Source organism: Seriola aureovittata, chromosome 15, assembly GCF_021018895.1.
Source record: "Seriola aureovittata isolate HTS-2021-v1 ecotype China chromosome 15, ASM2101889v1, whole genome shotgun sequence".
Taxonomy (NCBI): domain Eukaryota; kingdom Metazoa; phylum Chordata; class Actinopteri; order Carangiformes; family Carangidae; genus Seriola; species Seriola aureovittata.
Window position 1 is genome coordinate 13,373,921 of NC_079378.1, and position 27,396 is coordinate 13,401,316.

The window sequence follows — 27,396 nt, forward strand, 5'->3', positions numbered from 1 at the left end:
CTTCACGCATGCTTACGACATGCGGCAGCGTCGCATCAGTTTTGACTTCCGCATACTACTATGAACAGGAGGACCACCTTTAGACAAGAAACCACTGTTAATCTTTAACACGACGTGAGTTTGCTCCCATGTATCCCTTATTTAAATCACTTTTTAAACCCGACATCGTCGACTAGCTGCTACTGTCTTGGTTCGTGGTCCGCGGCGTCGCGCTAAAACAAAGTAGGAAGAAAGTGTCATGACGTTGTTTAAAAGCCATTAAACTGTGCCACGTTAAGAGGAAATAGCTAAAACAAAGCTACCACGTTTACCAGGTAACAGCCAATGTAGTTTCCAGCGGGATAACTTGGCAGTATAAACGTTTGTAAGGCAGCATTTTAACATTACGTATGTTGGCTATTATGCTAAAATGCTAACGCGAAGGAGGGGCGCTAGCTACGTTATCTCATTCCCGAGGGCTTTCGTTTAATCAAACAACTGTTTTAAATATTTTAAGTAGCGGCATTTTTAGAACAACGACTTTTTTTTTATTAGATGAATAGGTCGATGTACCTATGCTATCCTTATCCCTCACGGCTAAGTATGAGTAATGTTTCTGTAAGCTGAACTAGTCAAACTAGTCAGATTTGTTTTGAATTTACCACACGAAGTTTGATTCGTGCGAATTACATTCTTTGTAATTATTTCTCTCCATTTCAATCCCCTACCTTTTGCAAGAGATTAATTGACCAACAAGAAAAGAACATTAAACATCTCTTAACAAACACGTCACATTAGATATTGAAAACATACGTCGGGATAACAAAATAAGGGTTGCGCTTAACTAGCCTAAAACATATCCAGCAACTTTATGAAACTGGCTGGTTTGAGGTGTGTTAATTTTTACTGTGCATTCGTCTTTTCGAAATGCTGCACCAGTGTATGTGTGTGTCTGTATGTTTTTCGCGTCCCTGGTAGGAAGAGGGTAATAAATGAAGATGCTATGGTTATGATTAGTCACAGTTTTGCCCTGCCCTTTGTTCAGACAGGTATTATCACTGTGTGGAAAGAAAACACACACACACACACACACACACACACACACACACACACACACACACACACACATTCAGATTCACCTCATTGAGGCCACTGCGTTGGCAAGACAGGGACACTGTTGAGACTGGCTCGTGTCTTACTGTAACGTGATGCAGCATACTGCGTATGAAAGCTCACATTTCTCGGATATTACTGCTTTGTGTTGTGAAAGCTGCATTTCAACTGTTAACCTTGCAATCACTGCGAGGCCATGATAAATTTCCAGAGTTGTAAAATCCTTCCTTAAAGTATTGCAAAGCTCTTAATTATGATGTTGTTTTTTTCTGTCCAAAAAATGAAAATGTCTCCCCCTCACAATTATGAACCTTCAGGAGGCAACTCGTTTAATTTCCTTTCCAGAGAATATGAGAATAAATCTGCATGCACTTTCTTAATAGATAATCCCTCACAGTGAACATCACGTCGTTATGGTCATTCTGTTATTTTTGCATGGTAATGCAATGCTGACCTTTCAAATCAGTGTGTCCTCAACAGCTGCGTTACCAAAAGAGGCATACTGTTTGATGAATTTGAGTGATTTATACAAATTTTCTTACAGAGTTGGACAAAATGTCAGATTCAGATTCAGATTCTGACTATTTCTGGGAAGACAACAGACACCGGGTTAATGTTGTGAGTTATTAACTAACATTCAAAATAACAATATTTAGCCAACGTGCTACTTTCTCTATGTCACTGAAACGTTCTTTTTTTTTTTCTTTTGGCCACTCAGAGACATGATACAGTTATCGCCCTCCGTCCATCAGGTAAGGAACATTTGAGTCATGAGAAGCTGATGTTAAAATGGTTAAGTTACAAGCTAGAATAATAACTCCATCTGCAAATGCAGTGCAGCAGGGTTTCATCTATTCAGTCAAATATGAACAAAGGTAAACAAGGGGAGACAAGTGGCGATGAACAAATGCCTGAGTTTTTCTGTAACGGTGATAGTGCTGTCTGGTTGATGAAAGAAAGAAGAACAGTCATGGAGTGAAGTAGAGGAAACTTGAATAATAAGTTTAAAAACAGGAAGCGGTCAAGTTTTCATTTTTAATCACACGTGGCAAGTTAGGAAATGTTCTTTTTAGAATTACACTAGGACAATTCTTCTTACTGTGCGCTCAGTTTTGGACATGTTTCAAAACACCTTTATGTCCAAGATTTAAAAAAAAATAAAAAAATAACTTTGTTATGCCTCTGTGTCGGTGACAGCCGGAGCCAATATGTTCTGGGGATGTCTGTCTCATTCTAATGAATGCGATACCTCAGTAACGCCTAGAGGGAATTTCTTCAATCTTGGCACAAACATTCACTTAGACTTGGGGATGAACTTATTAGATTTTGGTGGTCAAAGGTCACGGTCACAGTGATCTCACAAAACATGGTTTTGGCCTTGTGAATGCGATATGTCAACACCAAAAACACTTCTTATTAGGCCGTTATTGAACGCTGTAACTCAGGAAAGGGAGCTTGTTATCATATTTCCTGCAATGTGGCTGCATACAACTGCAAAGTGATCATTCTAGTTATTCTTTTTAGAGGTTCTTAAGTTAATTGATTTTGCTTTTTTGAAAAATATAGAGCAATTACATCATTGATCAAATATGATGACATGACATGATATGTTGCAAAAGAATGAAATCTTCAAGACACAATAGCGAGTTTTGATATAAGTTTTGAGTACAAAATCAATTTTCAATATTTTTTTTATCCACCCAGTCCATTTTTATCAGCCATAACTCGATTTCACATCACAGTCCAGATAAATATGTTTTTACTTGTATTTTAGTGTTGACAAAAACTGAAATTATGGCCTCACCGTTGTATGCCTTCACCAGTTGCAGGAAATATGATCACAATCTCTCCTGAGTAAAGCATTGAACAGTGGCCAGAAGTGTTTTTGCAAAACATTATGATGTCACAGTTAAGTTGACCTTTGACCTTTTGAATATGAAATGACATCACTTAATTTTATCCCTATCATTTGAGTTAAATTGTGTCATAATTAGTGTATGAATTTTTGAGTTTTGTTGCATTCAAAAGAACGTGAGATCACTTTGACTTTTAACTTTGATCTTTGTCCACCAAAATCTAATCAGTTCATCGTTGTGTCCAAGTGAATGATTGTGCCAAATCTAAACAAATTTCCTCAAGTTGGTCTTGAGATACCACATTCAAGAGGCCAAAGATGTGTTTTGTGAGGTCACCATGACCTTGACCTTTGACTACCAAAATCTAATCAGTTCATCCTTGAGTCCTAGTGAATCTTTGTGCCTAATTTGAAGAATGTCTGTCAAGGCGTTACTGAGGTATTGTGTTCACGAGAAAAGGACGCAAGTATGTACAGACCACCTGAAAATATAATGCCTCTGGTCTTGGCTGTTGCTGGCATGGAAACATAAAAAAAGTTCCTTCATGTAAAATGTTTTACTTCTTGAAAAATAAAAAGAGGAAATAATGGGCCCTAAATTTGGAGAATCTCTCGCTGGCTGTTGCTAGACATCACTTTTATAAATAATGTTATAAAGTCTCTGTACTGCTCTCAGCTAGGTGAAACCAAGTGTGTTTTCTGCATGTTTTTGTTTTTTTAGAGGAGATTTTTGATCGATGGCTCCGTATCCCTGCTGATACCAGAAGAGAAGCTGGACAGCGGATGAGAGTTTGTGCCTTCTGGCTTCCCATTCTGCTGCAGCGTGAAGACTCCAGCCCTACTGCTTGTTGGGCTATACAAATAGGTCTTGTCAAGACAAAGTAAAGTATAATTATGACTGCGATCTGAATATTTTTTAACCCCCGATTAATAACACTTTGAATCCTCAAAGCTTAGAGTGTTTAAGAGTTTGTAATTTTTCTTTCTAGGAATAGTGACGATATAACTCTGAAGCAGCTGAAAAGGATAGAAATATTGGAAGCAATCCTCAACGCCATGGAGAGAGGAAGTGTAAGTTCACTATGTAGTGATTCACTCTTAAGCTCTTTTTTACTCAAAACCTGTAAGATTGCAGTGTGATAATTTCTGCTAGTGCTGACACTTTATCCCCAATAGCTTCCATCTGTAGTAGAGCATTACTGATACATGGCCATGATTGATATTATTGACTGATCTTAGCTTATTACAGAAACTGTGTGTCGGTGTTGGCAGATTTTCAGAACTGACCTTGTTTTCTTCATATACACAAGACACCCAATAGTGTTGGGGAAGTTAAATATGTGAAAGATAACCGCATGACTAACATTTTCTAAATGAGTCAGTTTATCAGGAATTTGTCACGAGGACAAAATCAGTAATACTGAAGAGGGCAAAAAAAAAGTTAACGTGTAGGCTGTGACATATTCTGCTGACCTATAGATACTGTTAATACTGTTTATTGTAGTTTGGCTTTGTTATAAACATTGTTACTTTCAGGCTGCAAGAGACAAACATCAGTCAAGCATCTTTACTATATCTTGACTTTACTGAGAAAACCACACAGGCAGGACATTATGTCTGACACTGCTTGCAGCATTATCACTCATAAATAATGCTATGGTTTTTGGGGGATTTAAGGTATAATAATGTGGGAAAACCCACAGTCTTGAGTATGTAAGTTGTCTGAGCTATCATATAACATGCACTCTATTTAGCACTAAAGAGGAAAAGAGGAGGTTGTGCTGCAGACAATCATGCTATTGGTATTTTACGAGTTTTTGATCTAAACTGCTGTTTTCTGTTTCAGTTGAGAAAGGACCAAACGAGGCACATCATCCTGATTAGCAACATGTTTAACTTGGTAAGTCTGGGGGGAAAAAGGGTTCATGTGTGTGAATATGCAAGAGGTTATCAGCTAATAAGGGTAAAGGTACTTTAAACAATGAGACGTTGATTCCCTTTCTAGCTTTTGGTTAATCATAATATTATAATACAAAATGTTATTTGTATATCAAAATTTCATGCATATAATGCAGCTCAAAGTGCTATACATTAAACTGTATATATAAAAACATTTAAAGAAATAAGTTAAATGGAGGCAAACAAACAGTAAAATACAATGAAACTGGGTAGAGTTAAAGAATACAACTTAAATACAACTTATGATTAAATGAAATGACAATAAACTTCAAGAAAGAATCAGTAAAAGCCAGGATACAGTCTATTTAAAAGATTAAAAAGGTGTTTCTTAAAAAGAATTACAGAAGTTACATGCCATATATTTGTGTCCAGGTTGTTCCACAGCTTTGGTCCAAAGTCAGAAAAGGCAGCCTCTCCATACTTTGTCTTAACTGTTGGTTAATGCTCAAGTGTTCAATGACCTGAAGCAGTGACGAGGAACGAAGGAACAAAAGTTGAAATCATAATTTATGATCACACCCAGGAGTCTGCTTTGAGTTTATGTATGATTTTGTCTCTTTTAGATATGAGCACATATAAATCTGAGTGACGGCATGTATGATGAAAGGAGGAGGGAACCAAATACTGAACCCTATGGGACACCATAGGGAATGAGCAAACATATAATGATGCTTAAAAATGATACCGCAGTTCTGTTCTGTGAGAAAACACAGGTTTTAAGCTTTGGCACTTGTGCGAGAAGAAATTTTCATATTCCTGATCTTTAAAAATAGTAGTGGCCCAAATTATAAAGATATGAATACATATGGTTGACGGGTTCTTTGTTTTTATGACATTTTTATGCGAGTGTGACATTGTACCATTCCCCAGCGTTCCCCAGAGGTTTTGGACGATGCATTACACTGGTTGGAGCGAACAGGAGAACCTGATATTCGCCGTCGCGTCTTGCAGCTTGGCCCCCCACAGACCTGCTTAATAGCCCTGCACCTTATCTTTACCGAGTGTAAGTCGCAGTCACACTAAAGTTCACACAGACTGATCTGCTACAAAACTATTCAATAGTGCACATTTGACACTTACACAACTTTGTTTTGTCAAGTCATTTGTTGTGATTCATGTGAAGGGAAAAACCCAAATGTTTTGTGTTGCATAAGCAAAGTGAACAATGAATCCTTTTGAAGTTGTAGGAATATGATTTCAGATCTGTGGGTTTTAAAGGTGAGTTAACAAACACACTCTTCTTTTGCTTTCAATCAGTTGCCAAGTATGTTCAGGACATGGGTTCCAACTTGGAGAAGACAATGAAGGCACTGATGGCTCGACCATCCGAGTATCTCATGGAGGTAAGAAACAACAGCATGATCTACACACTGTAACTTTTCGTTATTTGCTTTAAGACTACCCAGTCCAAGAAAGTAAGCTCTTCATAGTGGCGTCAAAGATCTATGATACAGTAATAATGCATGTTAAGAGCAGAGTACAGCCTCACCTTTTTTCACAATTTTTACACTGCATTACACTGCATTTTAACGATGTTCCTGTTTGAATATGAGGCACGGTCTATGGCACTTAGACCTTGTTGAATTTTGAATATGGACATATCATTTTATGATCATATTTTTTATTTTTTTTAATGCTTGGTTGATGGATCAAACTGCAGATAAAAAATAACAGCTCCAAACTCTGCTAATGCTGAACGATTGTTGTGGCTGTGGAAGTAAAATTTGATTTGTCATGTTCCTCATTCAGAAAAGTGAAGAAATGAAGAAGAAAGGAAATGATAACTATATCAAACAACAGTATGAAGAGGCTGTGAAGTTTTATTCCAAAGCCATCAAATATTAGTAAGTATATTAAGTATATAATATTTTAATGTCCCTTAAAAAGTGTCTTTTTTCAGAAACTTTAATCTGTATTGAACTAAAATTTGAGAAAAGAACGTAATTTTTCTTTACTAATTTGAGTAACCAGTTTATTTGGTACACATAATGCAGGAAAATACAATAGCCCTGCAGTGAATCCTTATATTTTAGCTATTTCAGGTATTTCAGTTTTTGTTGACGCTGTATTTAACACCGCTCAGTATATTACATAACCACCCAAAATAACACCTCTCAGATACTGTCAACAAAAATTTGAAAACAAGTTTCACCATGATATGAATCACTTCCAGGTTTATAGTATTAGATTGTATAGCTCTAATAAACTGGTAATAAATGTGTGTGTGTTTTTGACTGAAGTTTATTCCCTCTCCATCCAGCCCTGACAACCACTTCATTTATGGAAACAGAGCCCTTTGCTATATCAAAAGCGAGATGTGGCTGTAAGTACCACTTATTCTGGAGCACATTTCATATATACATAACATACATGAATAACTGAAGTGCCAACTGTAAGTGGAAGAGTTGTTTGACTTAATCTGACCCAAAGATGTTTAAAATTTCTAGAAAGTAATTGGCTGTAATAATTTAAAAAGCATTTCTACCAAAACTGAGAAGAGTGTGGTAATAAAAGGAGCACAAAAAGCCTGAGCCTACGTTGTTTTCATCGACCTTTGAATACAATAATTTCAGTGACCTTTCACATCTTAGAAATGGAGTAAAGGAAAGGAAGCCAAGACCTTTATTCCCCAAGTGTGTCAGAGTTTGAAATCATTTCTAAGTGGCCAAAAATTCTGAGTGATGCATTTTTTTGTCTCGCTTTTAGGAGCAGTAAAAGCATTTTATTAACTTGCTTAACTTCAGAGGTTGCTCATGCCAGTAATTAAGAAGTCTCCAGAGGTGTCCAAAGATGTTACAATACTTCAGGAGGTGATAGTCACACAGAAACAGTCCCTGAGAGATACAGTGCGTTTATTAAAAGTCTGCTTTGTGCCTCTGCGTGCCATAAAAGAGCAATGCCACACTTACTCCTATAAGTAAGTCTCAGGGGTGTCTTTAGTTTTCGGTTAACTTTAATCACGATGGCTAGGAGCGATTCTTGATAAATACAGGCACTGCGAGTCCCATGCTAGAGCAGAGTGAATTTTGACTTTTTATTTATTTAATGATAGTGGTCATCAAAGGTACAAGGCTTGAGAAATGTTTTAACCCAAACATGAATTTTTCATTTTACAGAAAAGCAGTTGGTGACGGAAAACGTGCTACTCTGATAAAACCGCTCTGGGCAAAGGTACTCATCTTTTTTTTATAATCATGCTACAGGATTGTGGTACGTGCAAAGAAAATGAGGCTGATCCACCATTTATTGGACAGAAGTTAGGGATGTCCTCAGTCAAGCAGCAGTGTCAGTGCTGATGCTGAGCTTGGCATTTTTCTGCATCATAGAGGCGAGGTAAATTCTGTGTGGTTGAGTACAGATTTAAGGAATCGTCACAATGTAAAATGCTCCTGTAAAATTATATTTTACTCCATTAGAAAAAATATGTCTCAAGTTGGCTTTTCATCAGGTACCGGCAAGGTATCAAACTAACTCAGGTGTGTGTCATTGAATTGAATTAAACTTGCTTTGAGGAAGAACATATGATATACAAAGACACATTTATACTCAACATTAAAGGGTTTTGGGTCAGACATCACAAACAGAAACTGTACAAATATAGTCTATATGCAGCTGATTCATCCCTTGAGCAGTGTTTCTGAAGTCACTATGTGAACTGTTACTGCAGTTGACTCCATGTACTTAAAGTCTGTCACTGATAAGCAATTAATAGTTATAAGTTAGAGTTTAATGTGTGGTTTGTTTGCAGGGTCACTACAGATACTGTGAGGCATTGTTCTCCATGGGAGAGATCAAAATGGCTATTGAAGCCAACAGATCAGCCCAGAGGCTGTGTAAGGATGACCATGAGGGACTCAAAGACCTGGAACAACAACAACAAAAATTCAAATCAATTGCTGAACCCAAAGGTATTTTCCCTCCTCACATGTACTCCTGAATCGAAAAAAAAACACATTTGTGAATGTTTGAACGTTAAATTGAACATAAGCAGGTATACACTGTATGTTTTCTAAGATATGAACCTGATTATTGCTTATTGTGGAGGACAAAATAACTAGTTTATTACTAATCTGGTGAAGTCATCCCTCATTGTTTGCTGTCCCTCAAAACTGAAACTCATGTGTATGTGCTTTGTTTTCAGCTGTACAGCCAAAGAGTAGGAATAAAAGGTATGTGTATGAGTTACCTGATACACTTTGTACAAACATGACCAATAAATGGTATCAAACTTAAGGAAGCTCTGTTGTATTTTTGTGATTTTTCAGTAGAGCCGACAGCACAAACAGAGCAGAGGCAGCGGAGCCACGACAACAGCATTTTACAGTTGGTCTGGTGAAGAAAATTCCACAGAGCAAGGTGAGCAACGCTGTTCCTGTTACATTTCTTCAACTGTAATTCAGCAGATAGCAGCCATGTTAGACACAAAACACTGAAGGTGGATTTCATATGGGAAAACTGTGAACAGCATGCATATTTTTTTTATTTAGGTGAAAGAATAGTTTTAAAATTGTTTTGTCTAGATCATAAATGTTTAATTGATGACTTGATTGGAAAAAGAAAATTAATCAGCAACTATTTTGATAACTGATCACTCATTGAAGCCATTTTTTTTTTTACGTGAAAATGTGAATAACTCAATTCCACCTCCTCGGTTTTAAGGATTTGATGCTTTTATTCTTATGTGATAGTACTCTAGTGGTAGTAACTCTATATCTTTTGGGTAATGGGTATTTGATCGGACAAGCAATTTGATTATGTTGCATCAGAGTTTAGGAAATTGTGATGGATTTCATCAGTTTTTCACAGTTTCTCAAAGTTCTTAAATTTGTTGACCATCGACAAGAAAATTGAAAAGAAACGTGGATATTGAAATGACAAGATATGTAAAACCCTTAAACAGAAATGTGTAATGGAAAAGAAAAATGAAGACATGCATAACAAAAACTTGAAAAATGAATTAAGATATAACGTTTCCTTCAAAAAAATAGACCAGACAGCTTATAGAATATAACTATAACATGGACAAGGCCTTGGCTCAAGTTTAATGTAGTTCAGTGTCATTAATAACTTGTGTGTTGACAGGTCTCTGAGGTTAAACTGGAGAAGCAACAAGGTGAGTTAGTTTTTTCATGATCTGGGTTCAGATCCTTGGCATCTCACATATGTTAAGTTTTCTTATGAAAAACTGAAGGTTTTATATTGTGTGTGTGTGTGTGTGTGTGTGTGTGTGTGTAATCCAGTTGTTTTATATGTCCGTTCTTTACATCTTTGGTTAGTATTAGGCTTTAAAGATTTATAAGTAGGCCCTAAAACGAAAGTTCACTGTCTGTCTTTAGGATAGCTGTGAAGATACTGATAACGTCCAGCTGGTTCATTCCCCAGTGCCGGTTACCATAGCAACCACAGTCATGGCCCAGACCCTACACTTGTAGAGACATGATAAACTCTGAAGGGGAACAAGTAAACAGTCATAATGCATGTGCGCCTTCAGGGTCGAAAGGCACACAGCCTGCCTTCATTGATAAACTTTCTGTGAGGGTAAAAGGCTGAATGCAGAGGACCAATGATATTCATGCGACATGTGGGACCCATACTTGTTGGTACCTCAACCGTAGTAAACAATGATGACTTTCAGTATTAACACAGTGTTAACTGGTATTGCTCGTCTCTGTTCTGTTCATCGTGCATCATTAAATGCTTCTGCTTTAGACATCAAAAGACCTCCTTCATCACAAGTTGACCAGATCACAGATTTCCATCACAATGATACCGAAAAACTTCATAGCTGATATTCTCTCCATAGGGAAAAATGAGCGGACTGCACAGATGAAGGAGCGTACTAAAGACCCTAAACCCTCAAAAAGGTTAGTGGAAGTACTGTTGCTATTACAAGTACTTATATAAATTGTATCACTGCTTAAAGATCTTAAAATTCATATTAATCATTTGTTTATCATTACTCTTTGTTTTATCATATATTTACAAACAGAACCTGTGGTAGATATAGTTGAATGTGGGTAACTGAAGAAAGTGAAAACATCATGCTAAAGCTACTGACAGTCATGTACTTGCTGTAGTTTTTGACACTACTGAGATAAATCTGTGTTTGGGTAAAAAAAAAGTTAAGAGTAATCACTTCAAAATTTGTCTCTACAGTTGGTTCCTAATTTTCTGTTATTTAACTTGATGTGAGTTTGTTCTCCTGTTGCCTGCATTCACTTACTAGTTAACTTCATTATCACACACAGAATAATAAGCCTGTCTACAGTAACTACAGCCTAGAACAGTTTTACATTGATATAATCATAAAGTAAAGTCAAATGAAGGAGAGCAGGGGTGTGTTTACAGGACATAAGATTTAAAACAAGGGCTTAACCATTTTGTGGAGTACAGGTGTGGTATGATATGGCTGTGTTTCAGACTGTACAGCTGATTGAAAATTCTGTGTTTCCAGTGAGGTTCCTCCAAAGACTGGAAAAGGAGAGCCCAGCACCACAGCAAAGAAGAAATCAAAGAACAGAAATATCCAGTCTGAAGTTGAGGTAAGGCTGTGCTCATGTACCATGTAATGCAAATTATTAATGTTGGGAGCTTCTTTTTTTCTTCTGTCATTTGACTGACATTTTGCCATCTTGAGTCGTGTGGTGTTCAGCCATATAAAGCTTTTCCAGTGCAGTGAAGCGTAAAAACTGACACATGCATTTCAAAACACACCTCTGGAGACACACCTAACATCGCAATGTCCAGATCATTGACTCACTGAGGCTATTGTTAGTCTGGCACACCAAGAGTTATTCTCATGGTGTCAATCTCTCACACACTTGCTAGATGAATGTAGCCATATCTTGGTAATATACTGTGTTGTTAGCTTGTATTTAAGAGCATCGCATAGCATTTAAAAATTAGAGATGTAGCTTTTAAATCATAACGGTATCAATGAATGAAATGGCTGACCTTCTGTGATGTGTGCTCTGTTCACAACCAGAAAGTGACCGACAGTAAAGCAGCTGTATGCAAAGAGCTGAGATCCATGGTGCAGGATGCCCATACTGCTCTGGCCGACCTCCGCACACGTAACGCAGAGCAGGCCTTCAGCCAGGCACTGGTACTGCTGGAAACCACCACACCCAAGGTAATCATACCACTGACCATCAGTGTCGACATCTTGTGAGCCAAAGTTCCCAACATTTTGCGAGCAGATTCAGAAAACTATCTAATATGTGCAGGATTTTTATGTATTTGATTGTTGTAGTAGTACATGTACATGCCTGTAGTTTGTCCACAAATGTAAATTGAGCTTCTTTAAAAACAACATTAATCTACCTTGGGCTGAGATTTGTGGTGCTGTGTATTCAGGTTTGTCCATTCGGCACCGCCTACTTTATTACTTTGTGGAGATGACGTATACCATGTCAATGCAACATCACTGAATCATATCCAGCTCGGTCATCCGCTTCCTCCCAGTGTTTCCTGTCTCTTCACTATCAGCTATCACACACAGGCAAAGAATGCCTCAAAACTTGTGACAAACGTGACTGTTTTCTATTTTGTTTGCGATTAATTTGGCAATAATCCAAATGACCTGCTGCATTTCAAAAACCATATTAATTATATTATATTATATTAAACTTTGTTCCTAATCAATTTGGAGTGTACTTCTAAATACATAAGAATGATTTGTTTTCGTTTTACTTTCTCAGGAACTTGGACTTTCCACACTGGATGTACTGCTACTGCTGTACGGTCGTGCACTTGCTCTGACAGAAATAGGCCAGTCTGAGGTAACTCATGGACAGGCTTGTTAGCCCTGAATGCCAACAGCAATCACTTATAACTTGTAAAGATGGAAAATTCTTATATCCATATCTTTTGTACAGTATTTATACAAATTACAGACTTGGGTGTAGACTTTTGTTTCCAATTGAAATTGGTTTGATGCTGCAAGTCTCGGCTGTATTACATGGACAGGATAATTTGAGCATTTAAATTATATATAACATTAAAAATTGTATATGAATTTCCTGTTATTACATGTGTGGTTGCTTTGTGAAACAGGAACTTTCAGAAGCACAAAAACTTATGGAGAAGATCAAATCATTTGAAGAAAGAACATTTCAGTGTTTGGTTTACTATGCCATTGGGAGGGTGTATCTTAAAGAGAACAGGTACAGTAGCCTCCAGTCTTAACGGTTTTGTGTCACTGATTCATTCCTTCTGCAGTTAACTGTACAACATATATTTTCTTCAGGTTTGCAGTTGCTCTGGAGCAGTTTTCAGATTCCCTGCAGATGGTCAAGAATCAAATAACACCTGGTAAACTCACCTGGCCTTTAACAAAAGAGATTGTCAAAGTAACGCAGCCTGACTATTTCAAGGTATGTTTTCATTGTGTTTATTTCTTACAAACAATTTTAAATAGTGTTTACAAAGGACCTTATGCAGTGTTTTAAGAATTTTAACACCCCCTGAATTTTCTATTAGCACAGTATATATTTAAATGTAATGAGAACAGACACACTTTGTCTCAATGAGTAAAATTACATACTATATTTATGTTTTACATTTTACTTTATATTTTTGTCTTGAGTATAGATTACAAATTAGGCTTATCCACAGGCTGTCTTGTGTTTTTTCTTTCCAGGAAATTCTGGAGAGTGCTATAGAGTTGTGCAAATTTCCTCCTATTCCTGATGCCATTTGTCGACTTGAGAAATGCCACGGCTCTTTGAAAACTGAAATCTACTTCACTGACCCAGATTTTAAGGTAAATGGCGGCAGTGAAACGCAGCCAGGCGGTGTTTGGAATCCAAATATGAAAAGAAGAATGGATGAATTTTAACTGTATATGCTTCTTTATGTAGGGTTTCATTCAAATATGCTGCTGTCAGAGTTGCACGGTTGAATACCACATCACCTGTTGGAAGACTCTCAAAACATCAACCTTCTTTGAAAAGAATGAAAAGGTAAATTGAGATTTCATAACAGCATTTCTTAAAAGGTCAATCTCTGTTTTTCCAGAATAGATTTGTCTTTTTCACTGTGCAGTCAAGCTAGCTGTTAACCCCTGTTCCCGGTCTAATCCTGTTTATCTTTGTTATTTTTATGTTACAGGATTTCCTGCAAGAGGCATGTTTGACTCCAGACTGTGTCGGCCAAATCTGTAGTATCAAAATCTTTGGTCCAACAGGTCTGGTGAAATGTAAGGTAAGATAATTCTCTGGAGGTAAGGTGAACCTTTGGAGTCACTGTTCTCAGTAAGGACAGGATAAGTGTTGAGCTGAGTACTTTCTCTTTCCAGTTTGAAGCTGCCATCCCCAAACCACAGACTCCGAAGAAGCCAAAAGTAAATCAGAAATGTACAAGGTGAGGCTGCAGTCAGATACAGTTCATGCTTTTGACGCACTGTGGCTGCAGCAATTAGCAGCCCATCACAGCAGGATTGCCTGATTGTTACTGTGTTACCAAAAGCTTTGAAAATCAGTTATTATTATTGAGGAGTGCCTACTATAAATATCATTTTTTTTGATTGATAATAGACAACCAATCAAGAAAAATAAAATATATTTGCATTTAATTTGGGACATTTGTAAACTCAAGTAAAGTAATAATGAAAAAAAATAATAAAAAATGAATACATAAATAAATAGATAATTAGTCTTTTAATTAATAGTTACATTGAAAATGGAATGTCATAGGCAGCATGAGGAGCATTGATAGCTGCATGAGCTTTTGGTGCCCTGGGTGTTGCCTTTCAGGTTACTGGCTTTCCTAAACATTTGATTGGTGGAGTTTAAGACACTCTGTTCACACTGTTCGTGGTGGAAAAAGTACTTCGCTACATGTTTTTGTAGAAAAAATGTAAAGCGTATTTTGATGCACATTCGACAATGTGTAATTATAAAACTCTGGATATGCTGGAGTTAAGTCCAAAAGCAAACCAATGAGTTAGTGAAGGTCCAGGTCCATTGATTCTGATTCAATAAAAAGCTGATCGGTGCTTGTTTCTAAACAACCGCCTTTTCCTTTTCTATTTTAAGTCTCAAAAAGTTAAAATCAAAGGAAGAGCGCCGACTCAAGAGGAAGCAGCATAAGCAGTCATTTCACGATAAGCAGGCTATCAACGATGAGATCCTGCAGCAGAAAGAAGACTCTGCAACGCAGAGTAAACAGAAAGGTATTGTTTCTGTCACAACTATACAGCATGTCTGAAATGTTTGTCTGGCTTTGGGCTTTGTATCTGATTAAACTTTCTCTGTTGCTGCATAAATTTGCATATTAATGAGGTAAAACCGATTTTAGTAGATTGTAGTAGATGTCAGACTACTACTTCTATGAGCATTCGTGTTGGCAAGACATAAACAGTCCAATTGCATTTCGTTTACATCTTAACTTACTCAAGTTTTCATTTAGCTTTACCCAAGTCCTGTTTAGCAGATTTGGACACTGGCAGGCAGCAGTAGTTTTAACTGTTTATTAGCTGCTTGTTTTGTATTGTCTAAACAAGTGTTGATCAGTCATTTTTTGTTGTTTGTGTTGTTTCCTTTGTTGTTGTCAGCCTGGTTGATGTACAGGGATAGAGTTTTGCTGCAGATCAGCCAGAACATGGAGCTACTGAGAGAGGAGAAGGGCCTCCATGTGTCGGCCCTGACCAGCAGTCTGAGGCCCTGGCTGGAGCTGGACTCATCCAGAGGGAACAAGCTGGCTGAGAGGATGCTGAACTGGCAGCAGGAGCAGCTCAAGACGCTTGGTCAGGCTGTTGAGCTTCTGCTAGAGAGGAGGAACCGGGTTTGGGCTCGTGTCCTGCTCCAACTACTCAGTAGCTGTCTGGAGATAAATGCCAAACTCTACAACTGGGCGTGCCAGCTCAACAATGCAGGTCAGCATTCATCATGTTATTGTAGATATGTCTGTATGTCAGCTCATTGCAAGTGTATATATGGAGTTTTGGGTGCCAGGTTGGGAATTCTGACCAGCTGCTTTCTGCTCCTGTAGACCTGAATGCTGCCAAATCCTTTATTGAACGCCATGCAGGACACTTGGAGCAGCTGGACCTTGCTCTTCTGCTCAGCTTTGGCCCATTGCAGGAGATGATTATAGAGAAGCTCGGTACTAGGCCAGAGTTTTTTTCAAGCATTGGCTTGACTGTGACTGAATACCTAAAACAGGCCTCACCACATGACATGAGACTCTTTATCTGGACTCTGGAGGAGCATAGGGATGAGTATCTCTCCTGCCACACTATACTGGATGAGTATTTTGATATGATGGGTACGTATAGTTAACTTGATTTGAAAATCTGCTCATTTTTCTGCTTGTTTTTGCACTGACTTCATGATTGAATTTACAATTCTTTGTTTTTCAGACGGACATTGTTCAGTCTTAAAAAAATCTGAAGAAAATCAAAATGTAAGTCTGCAGACAACTAATTTTGTTTTCCTGGGTTGATATGACACAGGATAGAAGTTGGTTGCCACATAAACTAAAATGTATTAAAAAGTCTACAAAGATTTTGAATATTTTTTCTTGCCTGCCACAGACAGTAACATCAGTTAAACATTTTATGTACGAGGCTGTCAGGAGATATTACACATAGGGATGGGTTAAAAAAAAGATTTACCTAAGAATAGTGATTCTTATCTTCTGCCATTCTGAAGTGACTCACAAATGCCAAAATTAAGTTATTGTACTTGAAGAATTATTGTAGACCTTATTGTTCCTACTGCTTCCTGTTGATATTAAATAAAGCACTGAGTCAACAGTTGAGCTTCAGAGTTAATTGTCATTGAATTTGTTTTCATTTCAGAATTCTCCTATGAAGGCTAAAAGTCGAGGCCGGAAAAAGAAACAGAGAGAGCCAAAGGTCAGAAGTTGAACTGGTAGTTGTTGCTTGAAAAGAGAATATGCTTATGTAGAATCACTCTGATGTGTTTCCTCTTGTCTTCCTCTCAGGGTGTTATTGTTTTGTCTGGGATGAGAGGTGTAACTCCAAGAGATGAGTGGGACCAAGACTTTTTTGAAGATGACTCTTTGTAAGTTGGCTCCTCCATGTGGACACACGGATTGTATTGCAACTGTAACTTTTCATAACATTGAGCTTTCTGTCAACAGATCATTCCTTCACCCTGTTGATCCATTCAGTGTACCGAGTCATCTTCGGGATCAAGTGGCTGATTTTGAGGACCAGTACAATGGCACCAGACACAGAAGTCACTTTAAAACGATTTTGGACAACCACCCTGACCCAACAAAAGAGAGTTTGTATGAGTAAGTGCAATAACATTTTTAACAATGTAAGTCAGTCATGATACAGATCACTGGAGAATAAAGCAGCAGAGCTCGTGGCGGTATAGGTAACACATCAGACTGTTGATGATTAGGTTCCCCTGTAACCCTGTAACAGTTCCCCTGTAACACTCCCAGCTAAAGCCAGACAAAAGAAATATGTGCATCTTCTTGGCTAAAAAACCTGGATGATTAGGTCCTCTACACCTACGTATATGTACTAAAAAGTAATGATTCATTACTTTGTGTGCCAAGGATTTAATAAGGCTTGATTATTCAGCCTCTTGGATTTGTACAGGCCTATTTTTCTACCTTGGTCAGCCAAAACCTCCCCAAGACTACCTTTTATCTGAACATGATATTCTTACCCATATAAGTGTATTTGTTCCCTATTTTTATTTAATGCATTAGGTGCTAAATATTTGTGATTGTGTATTCTTATTTTCATTTAAATATTTGATTATCTGTACACTGCTGCAGCTACTTTGCCCAGATCCTGGAGGAGCATGGACCCCTGGTTGCTGAAGACCCACTACTGGTGGGTGAACTGGAAAATTTCCCTCCCGTGGCTCAGCTGAAGATCGACGAAGCAGGTGGCTTCGAGTCATTCCTCCTGGAATCCCTTCGCTTCATAAAGATGGGGAGGTGTATTGGCCTGGCTAAGCATGCTGTTTCCCTGCAGCAGGCTGGACACGGAGCCAGTCTGGATGACCTGGACGACTTAATGGATCCTGACACAAACTCTCTATCTCCTGATTTGTATGAATCTCCTTTAACAAGCTATCCGGATGATTTTTCATCTACACAGACTGAACTCTTTCCCATGCTCCCAAATCCTTATCTGTTTGGCTTCCAGTCAGTTAGTGGAGTTACTGCTTCTGTTGGCAGTATCACAGGGAATGAGTCCTACTCCACTTGGAGTAACGGTGACAGTCTACAGCAAGCCCCTTACTTTTCAATTGACCATCATTCGGGGTTGGATCTACATGTCGATGAGTTTTATGATGGAGTTTTGGAAATGGGTCTCTTTTCTGGTGGAGTCGCTCCATTGACAACTGAGGAAAACATTTTGAAGAGACATGCAGCAGCACAGGTTGATTTGATAAACGAGATAGAATATATAAATATGTAAATGCATGCTGAATTGTTTGTAAGTTTGTAAGCTCTTTTTTTTTTCATTCTCTTAGACATGTCCAGAGACCATGAGCAGTGTAGCGGTAAACACAGAGCTTCATGAGCGGTTTGAGAGCTGCCAGGTGAGTTGAGTAGCTTCATGTAGCCGTAACTGTTGTAGTAGAACCCGGCCGGTACTGGATTTCTTTTTCTGTTTATGGGGTTGAGTGAAGAGTTAGTTAGTTAGTTAGTTAGTTGAGTCAAAAACTCTATTGCCAATAAATCAGCCAATAGTTGTAGTGTGTGTCTGTCTATGTGAATTCATGAGGAGACTAACGTTCCTCAAATGAATACATGAAACAAACAAATTACATATTTCCATCATGTTTTCTACATGGTTCTCCCCTGTTGAGGTTCAGCTGCTGCTCTTTTAACTGCATCATCTCATTGCACTTTCTTTCTCTGCAATGACACCCAACTGAAGACCACCGGCTGTTTATCACGATGCCAATAACTCCCAATACAGAGAGAGTAGTGGTATTATTAAGTGGATGGAAAAGTGCTTGAACTTGCATTTTATTTTGCTGAATTCCAGATATTAATTTAAAATTTGTGCTAAATTTGGAAACTTGGCTATTGTTTCTAAATTACCTTTAAGCCTAGCTTGGCGTTTCTGTGCTGGAATTTCATGATCAATGGATGCAGATACCATGTTTTGAAAAGTCTAAAAAAGCATTGGATTTAATTCCTAGAAGGTATTAACAAGTCTTAAATGTCATTTACAAAAGTCTTAGATATTTTATTCTTTCCTACCAAAGAGAGTAACATTAGTTACAATGTTTTTTGTATATGTTTGCAGCTAAAATGCCTTCTGTGCTGTGGAAAAAGTATTAAAATGTCTTAAATTGTATTTGGTAGCTGCAGAAAACCAGTGTCACTCATCAGCTGACCTATACACCCATACCGACCTATCTGGAATACACTAACATCAGTCTGTATATTGTTCTGTCTGATTTATTGGTCTAGCTATATAAGTTGTTTTGTTGTTGACCATTTTCACCTTCTTCGTTTGTTCAGGGTGACATCATCAAAATGGAAAAGAGCAATGATAGGTTGGAGCAGCAGATCAAGGCAATGGCATCCGGCTGTGACAAAGTCAACTTAAAGCACAAAGAAGACATCAGTTCCCTCGAGGAAGACATACAGAAAATCACTGTCAACATACAAGTGCGTCCATGACCAGCTATAATTACAGTAAATTTATAAGTGATGAGCTGAATCTAAATGGCTGACGTGTCTTTTATTGGTTATTTCCTCTTATCAAGGTGACCAATAAAGAGCTGGCACTGTTCCAGCACAAACTGGAGGAGGAGGTGAAGAAGGACCAAAAGGAGAAGAAAGCCAACCAAGAGGTGCTGAAGTCCCTCAAGCTGGAGATAGAGGAGTTGGTGGAGGAACACGGGAGGTAAGACTGAAGTTGATGAGGGTGGATCACCTGGATCAGTTTTTATATTTGTATCCTCCATGTGTCCTGCATCTGTTTATCCAAGCATCTCAGCTGTTGAACATGAATGAAACAATCTCTTATGCCAAGAACTCCCTAAAGTGGGTGGTCAAAAGTGCTTCTACAGATGCCACATCTTGGTAGTCTTTTAATTTTTATTTGGAATGACGGTTGAGTTGTACATGTTTTATTGCATGACCATCACATTCCTGTTTTTGATGTTTAGAATAAGAAGAATGAAGAAAAAAACGAACAACTAAAAAAAAATAAACAAAAAAACAACAACTGTACATTGGTCCTGGATACATATGCACATGTATACTGTGTACTTTGTGTACATTTACACCTGTTCACACCCATCTGCACTCTATAAAATAAGGCAAAATAGAGTAGACAGAAAAAAGATCATACAAAAATAAGGATTGATCTATAATTATTGTTATATATTTGTGTCATTTTTTTCCACACATAGTCTGGTCCGAAACATCCGAGAGAAGAGAGCCAACTATGACGCAAAGTTCAGTGATTTCCTTGAGCTGGGGTAAGTGGTGAGAGAGTTGATATTGAAGCATTGACTAAAACCCTCCTGAGTTTTTTTAACTTCTTTCTCATTGTTCCTTCAGCAATCATTCAGCAACTGAGAAAATGAGTCTGGAGGATGAGATCAAGCGCTGTAAGGTCTTGTTCACCTCGGCTACCAGGAGGTCTCTCACAGCTCGGGTAGGTTCTACACCTTGACCCTAAACAGTCACATTTAATACGCTAGGTCTTGTCTTAAAGGATACGTTGATAATACTCACACGTCGAAGCAGTTGTAAACCTCTGCAAATGTTCCTCCTTTCCATACTGGTATGTCAGCAATATTATTTTTGTACAGAATGAGGAGATTTAGGAAATTATGTCTTATTGGCTTGTATGAACAGTGTGTGAGTGGTAGCAGCAAAAAAAAAACTGTTTCAATGTGCAAAACTAGTAGGAACTTGAGGATGAGTGAGGATAATGCCACAAATATTTTTTATTTATTAACTATGATTCTGGCTGTATGTTTGGAGTCACTGTCCTGCTGCAGATTGAATTATATTGTGTGATGGATAAGAATCTAAACATCTAAAGTGCCTGAAACATTGTTTGCACAGTACTGTACCATATGGGCATCTGACTATTGTTTTAAGACTGACATGAAAAACTGATATAACCCTGCTTGGTTTGCTCCTCCAGTTGTCTGTAGTGGAGAGCAACCGGGATCAGGGTTTGTACGGCCTCTACAGAGAGCTGGCAGATGCCAAGGCTTTGCTGACCAAACTGGATGAAGCAGTGCACAGGTAAGATGAGTGAAACCACAGCTGTGGCTCAGTCCTGCTAACAGCATGGACTAAACATGGACCGGATAGTATGGGATTAATGTGTAATGCCCTTCATCTCTCCAGATACCCAAACCAAGACCTGGAAATGACTAGAAACAGCTGGAGAGTCAGTGTCCAAGAAATTGAAAAGAAAATCTCCACTGCTGAGGTACATGAAAACTTTACCAAAATGTTTACAAACCAACCAATTGGAATACAACATGAAATGACAGAATACAGCGGCCGGTGCGACATAAACGTTCCATTTTCAAATAAAGTTTTCAAAATTGTATGTGACTCTGGTCAAGAGGAAAACCTTATGGACATTTTCAAAACATTAGAGTGGAGCTGATGGATGACAAGAGCTAATGACATGTGTCTGGTTTTGTGCTTTTTTTTTTTAAATTGGGAGACGTAGCAAATGTTTCCAATATGTTTGTGATGATTTTGGTGCAAATACAAAATTAGACAAGTTCATCAGCAACATAGGATTGATTTGTGCACAGCATTCACAGGAGTATCTTCCCAGCTGCTGAACACAGGAGGACTGTTGCGCTTGTGTTACTGTGCTTCAAAAGTTCATATTTATAAGTGCAACGGTTCAAACAATGACTTTCACCACATCATGATGAGGACTGAATGCTAAACCAAGACTATTTATTATTCTTTGTATGTGTACTATTTGAAGAACATTAAGAAAAGCCATGAAATATGCAATGCCTTTCTTACATATGTTTAACCAGTTGTTTTATTAAGACTTGACTCTATATGTTCCACAGACACAGTACCAGGAACAGATTGATCAAGCGAAGAACGGCAGGAGAGTCAGTGAGTTGTCTCCAGTCAACATCAACAACCAGTCTGAACCTCCAGCACAACCAGTAAGACTTCTCACCAGATCAGCCACACCAGTTTTTCTTTCTGTTTTATATCATTGTAAATACAATTTTGTACAACTGCAAGTAGACTGAGTTTTTGTAGGTCCAATAACTCCAACTCACATCAGTTTCAGGAGTCACATTCTTTAGTTAAACTTCATATCAATAATTTAAGATGATAACTGCAGTAGTTTACAGATGTTATTTTAATGTGTCAGATACATATTTAATCAACATTTAGATAACTATAAGCTTTGGATCCCTTGTACTAATTAAATGTATAGTATAAAACTGTTAACTGTTTCCTTTTCTGTGTGAATGTTGCAGCTCTCTGTGACAGCCAAAGAGTTTCCCGCTCAGTCTCCAGCCCAGGCGTCACATGGCGCCCCCTCGCCCACCCACAAGTCTGCAGCTGAGCCACTCGCCCCTCCGGCTCAGACGCAGCACAGACCTCCACCCAGGGCACTGGAGCATCCACACAGCACTGTGTTTGACAGAGCCATGGAGCGCCTGTCCACCATTTTCCCTGACTATACAAGGTAACACTGGACCACTGATGGCTACATTAGACACACTTTTGACTGCATGTAACTTTTTGGCATTTTTTTCCCACAATTAGTTGAAAAATGTACAAATCAAATAGTAGATAAAGTTCTGCTAAAACAAATGTTCAGGTATGTTTCTGTTTTTAGTGCTCTCTACTAAAGTTAGATGGATGAAATACTAAACTAGGTTTGAGATCATTTGGAGCCGATTTCCCCATTACACAGTTTGTCCACCAAAGAGCTACGTTTTTTTTTTTCCAACTATAACGTGTCTGGCTCAGCGTGTATCCTGGATCTAATTCTTAAAAGACAAATCTGAAGGATCTGTATCAAGATTATTTATGTTTATATTTAAAAAATTACTATTGGCAGATTATTATATACCATTTTATTTGGGTCTCAAAAAACATTTTTAATTTTTGCCTCCCAAATATCGATATCAGTGATCACCTCAAAAATGGCATATCAGTTTTTGTTAACATTATCCACCTGTGGACTGTGATGAATGGAAGTAAACAAAATTAGGAAATATCACAGCACTGAGTTTGAGCTTAAAAAGAACAAATCAGGCAAATTTCCACTTGCAGAACATGTAGGTAATAAAATAAATTTTCTGTGTGTGTGCAGGTTGGACTTGATGAGGTTTGTTCAGGAGTTCCGTTCATCCAGCGGGGGAAGCCTCAGCAGCATGGCGTTGCAGGATGTGGTTGGTGGAGTGACCCAGTTGATCCTGGACCATCAGGTAGGTGTGGTTTTGTAAAGGTTTTCACTGGTCCATATTTCTGAACCTCACCTGAAACAGATCTATGGAAAACCAACCCGAATCTCAAGTACATACATGTAAATGAATTTAAAAGAAGACAGTGAGCCAGTACAAAATAGAGGTTAATTAGACCGAATCAAAATCTTTTGTCCACTTCACATTTCACACAGTCCGTCTGCAGCAGAAAACACATTCGGATTCGCCACATGATCAGATTAAATGTCTGTCCATTGACTAATTAGGGCAAACAAAATCATGTGTGGGGGAGTTTCAGTTTGCTTAATAAATCACGAAACATTAACACACAGACCAGAAACACAACTCTACCACACTTGAACATGTGGCATTGGCCTGAACATAAGACAACATCCCATTTTCCGTAAATTTCACCTTTTTTTTTTTTTTTTTTTTAAAGCTTGTCTATGAACTTCACACACTCAGCCACTCTCCTGTCGAGCTCTTGGAATCAGAATTATTTTCTCTGGCTGTTTGAGCTCCTCAATTATGACATGCAGTGACACTGTTGATTCCTGGCGCTTGATAGATGATTGTGTTGGCTGTTTTTCCCTTTCCCTCTCAGGAGAAGCTCAATTCTGTCAGATCCAACATTGTGGGACGTGGGAGTCCAGCTCAGTGTGCTACTCCCCCTTTGGTAAACCCAGTTACCGTCTGGCAGCCAGTTGGATCCCACAGAGCCACACATCCCAACGCAGTAAGTCCAGAATCATCCAACAGTACAAACTGTACTGGCGTTATTCATTATTCAAAGGTTTTGACTTAAAGCAGCAAAAACTTTTGACAGAAAGCAAATTTGTAGGTAAACACTAAGATTAATGGATGGATCTTCTTTGTGGCAATCAAGACTTTGGAGAAGAAATAAAAATTTTAACACGTTATCAGTGTTATTAACCTGCTGTTTGTGCCTCTGTAGGCTACTGATTGTGTGCCAGAGCCCTTAAAAGACATATTTGATTTTAGAAGAAAAATGAACCTGGATTAGGGATGAAACATTTTTGATTATCAATTAATCTGTCACTGGAGTGACAAATCATTTAATCTAAAGGCATCAAAAAAGATGAACATATTTCCAAAATAAGCCATTTCCCATTACAATTCACCAAAGTCCAATTTAATAATGTCAAATTTTATTTAGAGAGCACAATGCTATACAACGTAAAGAGAAGAAACAAGCAACTACAATGGTGGGATTTGAAGAGATGAAATACAGAATCAGGGTAAGCTATGCAATAAGAGTTAGTGATTTTAAAAGAGAATATATTCTCACATCAGCAAATCTCTTCAGGCAGAAGATGGATTAGATGGAAAGACCATGTTTTGGAGTAAATGTAAAATATTTTAGTGAATGGTATGCTAACATACTAATGTAGCAGGAGTAACATGTACTATGTTCACCATCTGAGTTTAGAGTGTGTTAGCATGCTAAAATTTGCTAATAGGCACAAAACACAAAGTACAGATGTGGCAAATAGGAATGTTATTAGTTTAGCAGGATTTGATTTTGGTCATGAACCAAAGTATTGGACAAATAAAACGTTTGACCTGATGTTGGTGCTAGAAGAAAACGAAGCAGATCACTCCTAATGCAGAGGGAAACATGAATGTCTGCACCAGATTTCACAACAATCGTCTCACCCACACTGCTATGCGCAGAGAAAAAAAGCGTAACTTCCCTTAGACATTAATGAAGTACTCAACAGTACTGTCAGTCGTCTACAGTCTCCAGTTTGAAGCTGACTGTGTGCGTGTCTTGACTGCAGCTCAACATGGAGGATCCCTGCATCATCTGTCATGATGACATGAGTCCAGATGACATCTGCGTGCTGGAGTGCAGACACAGCTTCCATAAAGAGGTGAGCAAGAATACTGATATTTGATTCTTAACACTTGACGCAGGAATACTGGTGTTTTAATTGGACCATCCAGGGAGGATTTAATTATTCTCCTGTAGTTGACACGGCTCATAAACGCTGCATGTTATCCTGCAGTAATTTCCAAACTGCTGCGCTGCAGCGTTAAAATAATTGTTCCATTTTGTCATTTAAAATCAACAAATCCAGGTTAATAGCAGCTGCAGTGTACTTGCTGTGTGTATACTGATTTAAAATTGGACGTCACAGATTAGCGACGACTAACTATTTCTCTTGTCAGAGAGCTGAAAAAGAAAAATGTGTTCTTGGATTTAACCGGTTTAATGTAGACTTATTCTTAGAAGGTGCCCTGTGATCTTTGTTTATATTTAGCACCACCTTGAAATCATGGAAATGTGTTGAATTAATTTCTTCGCTCATAGAACTACTTTTTTGTAATATTTTAAATTTTATATTGCATTGTTTACTAGGGCTGGATTTTTTTTTCCAAATTGTGATTTTTACTTAATTGATGCAATATTGATTCTTAATCCTTTGACCGATCTTTGCATTGGCACCATTTCTCAGTAAACATTCATCTGTGCTGAATGTTGTATGTGTGCAGTGGGTACTTGTTGTAAGTGGTTCAGTTAGGGCTCTATGTATGAAATGATGTAAAAAAGATCTTTGTGGAAACTGAGTTATTACAATGTGCACAAAAAGGTTATTTGAAGTTTAAAAGTATCAGATGAACAGGCGACTGCTGTCGGTTTTAATGTGCTGCACTTATTCTGTTTGTGTTCAGTGTATAAAGTCATGGCTGAAGGAGCAGAGCACCTGTCCCACCTGCAGAGATCACGCCTTGTTGCCTGAAGATTTCCCTGTGCTGTCTGGCAGGAGACGCCAAGCCCCATAATGTCTTAATCCAGATTGTCTTGTTCTTCATTACTTAAATGTTTGCTTTTATGTTTAATAATTTGATTTTACTTATTATTCCATTAAAATCTCTTTTTTGTATCATTAAATTGTTGATGTGCAAGAAGACAAGAGTTTATACTCTGAAGAAATAAAACATGTGTGAGCACGTCTTTGTCATATCTTCATCTGTCACATCCCAGAATGGTCAAATTAAGAATTTCTGAAGGTAAATCCTGCTCTCTATTAGTGCCATTAAGATCACAGGTTTGTGCAAGTGTGTGTGTTTTTTTTTAATTAACTAAGAGCCTTAAAATCCTGGAAGGTCCTAACACTTCTTAATGAGTTGTAATGTCACTGATCATCACGGTCTGCAAGAATGTGGTGTTTATTAAATTGAAATATAACTTTCAGAAAATCAAAGATTTTCTCTACATTGATATTTATTATTAATTCATGAAGGAAAATCTTAATTCTGACTGGGCTCTATTAAGTCACATTATTCATCAGCAGACTCACTCTGGGTTTGCATTATTTCTTTTTCCGGCTTTAGAGGAGCTGTTGCATTATGCAGAAAACCAGTTCAGATCTCCACAGAGAACAAAACTAGGGCAGATTCATGTCCTCTGCCCAGGACAGGTTTGTGGTTTCAAAACGCACAGTCCTGCTGTTTGTCGTATGAAGGGTCAAAGTCAGCAGCAGCAGGCCTCCAGGGATGTTCCCCGAGTGCTGGTGTGAGATCCAGATTCAGACTCTGCAAAGCTTCAGGGGGAAGTTCTCTGTGATCAGATGGTCATCATGAAGCACGATGACAACGTTGACTTCAAACTCTGAAGGACAAAGACACATGGTCGCATCACAAGAACAGAAGTGCAAAATATCAGACATTTTTGTGTGTTTACTGTAAAAACAATTGCGTTGTATGGGGGTTTTGTGCTGACTATTTCTTGGCTGGGACCACTAATTGGTCTCCGCTGGTTGCCTGGCAACTGCTCAGAGCCAAGAAATAGCCTGACATAGACCCATCACATGTAATTGTTTTTGTACATGATAAACAAAACAAAATGTAACATGTTAATCAGTAAATGTTACAGGTAGACGGACAGAGTCAGGCTGTTTCCCCATGTTACCAGTTTTTGTGCATAGCTAACCGACTGCTGGCTAAGTTATAGCTTCATACTTAACGGACATGAGTGTTAGCCCTTGCGCAAAAAAATGTCAAACTATTAAATTATTAATTTCATTAGACAATTAAAAGGAAGATGACTGGATTTTCTAA

At 38.1% G+C, this 27,396-nt stretch overlaps 2 protein-coding genes across 3 annotated transcripts in view; one reads left to right on the forward strand and one right to left on the reverse strand.

Moving 5' to 3' along the window:
• Nucleotides 1-26,286, forward strand: ttc3 (tetratricopeptide repeat domain 3). Of its 2 annotated transcripts, none has more exons than XM_056396866.1 (46): nucleotides 1-114; nucleotides 1,637-1,710; nucleotides 1,811-1,844; nucleotides 3,669-3,828; nucleotides 3,937-4,018; nucleotides 4,794-4,847; nucleotides 5,777-5,909; nucleotides 6,164-6,249; nucleotides 6,656-6,750; nucleotides 7,167-7,229; nucleotides 8,023-8,077; nucleotides 8,655-8,814; nucleotides 9,048-9,075; nucleotides 9,172-9,262; nucleotides 9,989-10,019; nucleotides 10,710-10,770; nucleotides 11,361-11,448; nucleotides 11,892-12,038; nucleotides 12,607-12,687; nucleotides 12,962-13,071; nucleotides 13,155-13,281; nucleotides 13,548-13,670; nucleotides 13,768-13,869; nucleotides 14,018-14,110; nucleotides 14,205-14,269; nucleotides 14,944-15,080; nucleotides 15,462-15,782; nucleotides 15,899-16,174; nucleotides 16,269-16,312; nucleotides 16,710-16,766; nucleotides 16,856-16,935; nucleotides 17,015-17,170; nucleotides 17,669-18,281; nucleotides 18,376-18,444; nucleotides 19,379-19,528; nucleotides 19,627-19,766; nucleotides 20,278-20,346; nucleotides 20,429-20,525; nucleotides 21,024-21,127; nucleotides 21,233-21,317; nucleotides 21,928-22,029; nucleotides 22,354-22,565; nucleotides 23,199-23,313; nucleotides 23,915-24,046; nucleotides 25,113-25,205; nucleotides 26,008-26,286. In XM_056396866.1, the coding sequence occupies exons 2-46, from the start codon at nucleotides 1,648-1,650 to the stop codon at nucleotides 26,116-26,118; spliced, it is 5,295 nt and encodes a 1,764-aa protein (XP_056252841.1). In that variant the 5' UTR covers nucleotides 1-114; nucleotides 1,637-1,647; the 3' UTR covers nucleotides 26,119-26,286. The 2 variants fall into 2 exon arrangements, with proteins under 2 accessions (XP_056252841.1, XP_056252842.1); XM_056396867.1 differs by having other exon boundaries at nucleotides 9,175-9,262.
• vps26c (VPS26 endosomal protein sorting factor C) overlaps nucleotides 24,458-27,396 on the reverse strand; it is a 7,173-nt gene continuing 4,234 nt past the window's right edge. Inside the window, exon 8 of the mRNA XM_056396869.1 lies at nucleotides 24,458-26,947. Coding sequence (XP_056252844.1) covers nucleotides 26,865-26,947 — 83 coding nt within the window. The 3' untranslated portion in view covers nucleotides 24,458-26,864. The remainder of the gene's footprint in view (nucleotides 26,948-27,396) is intronic.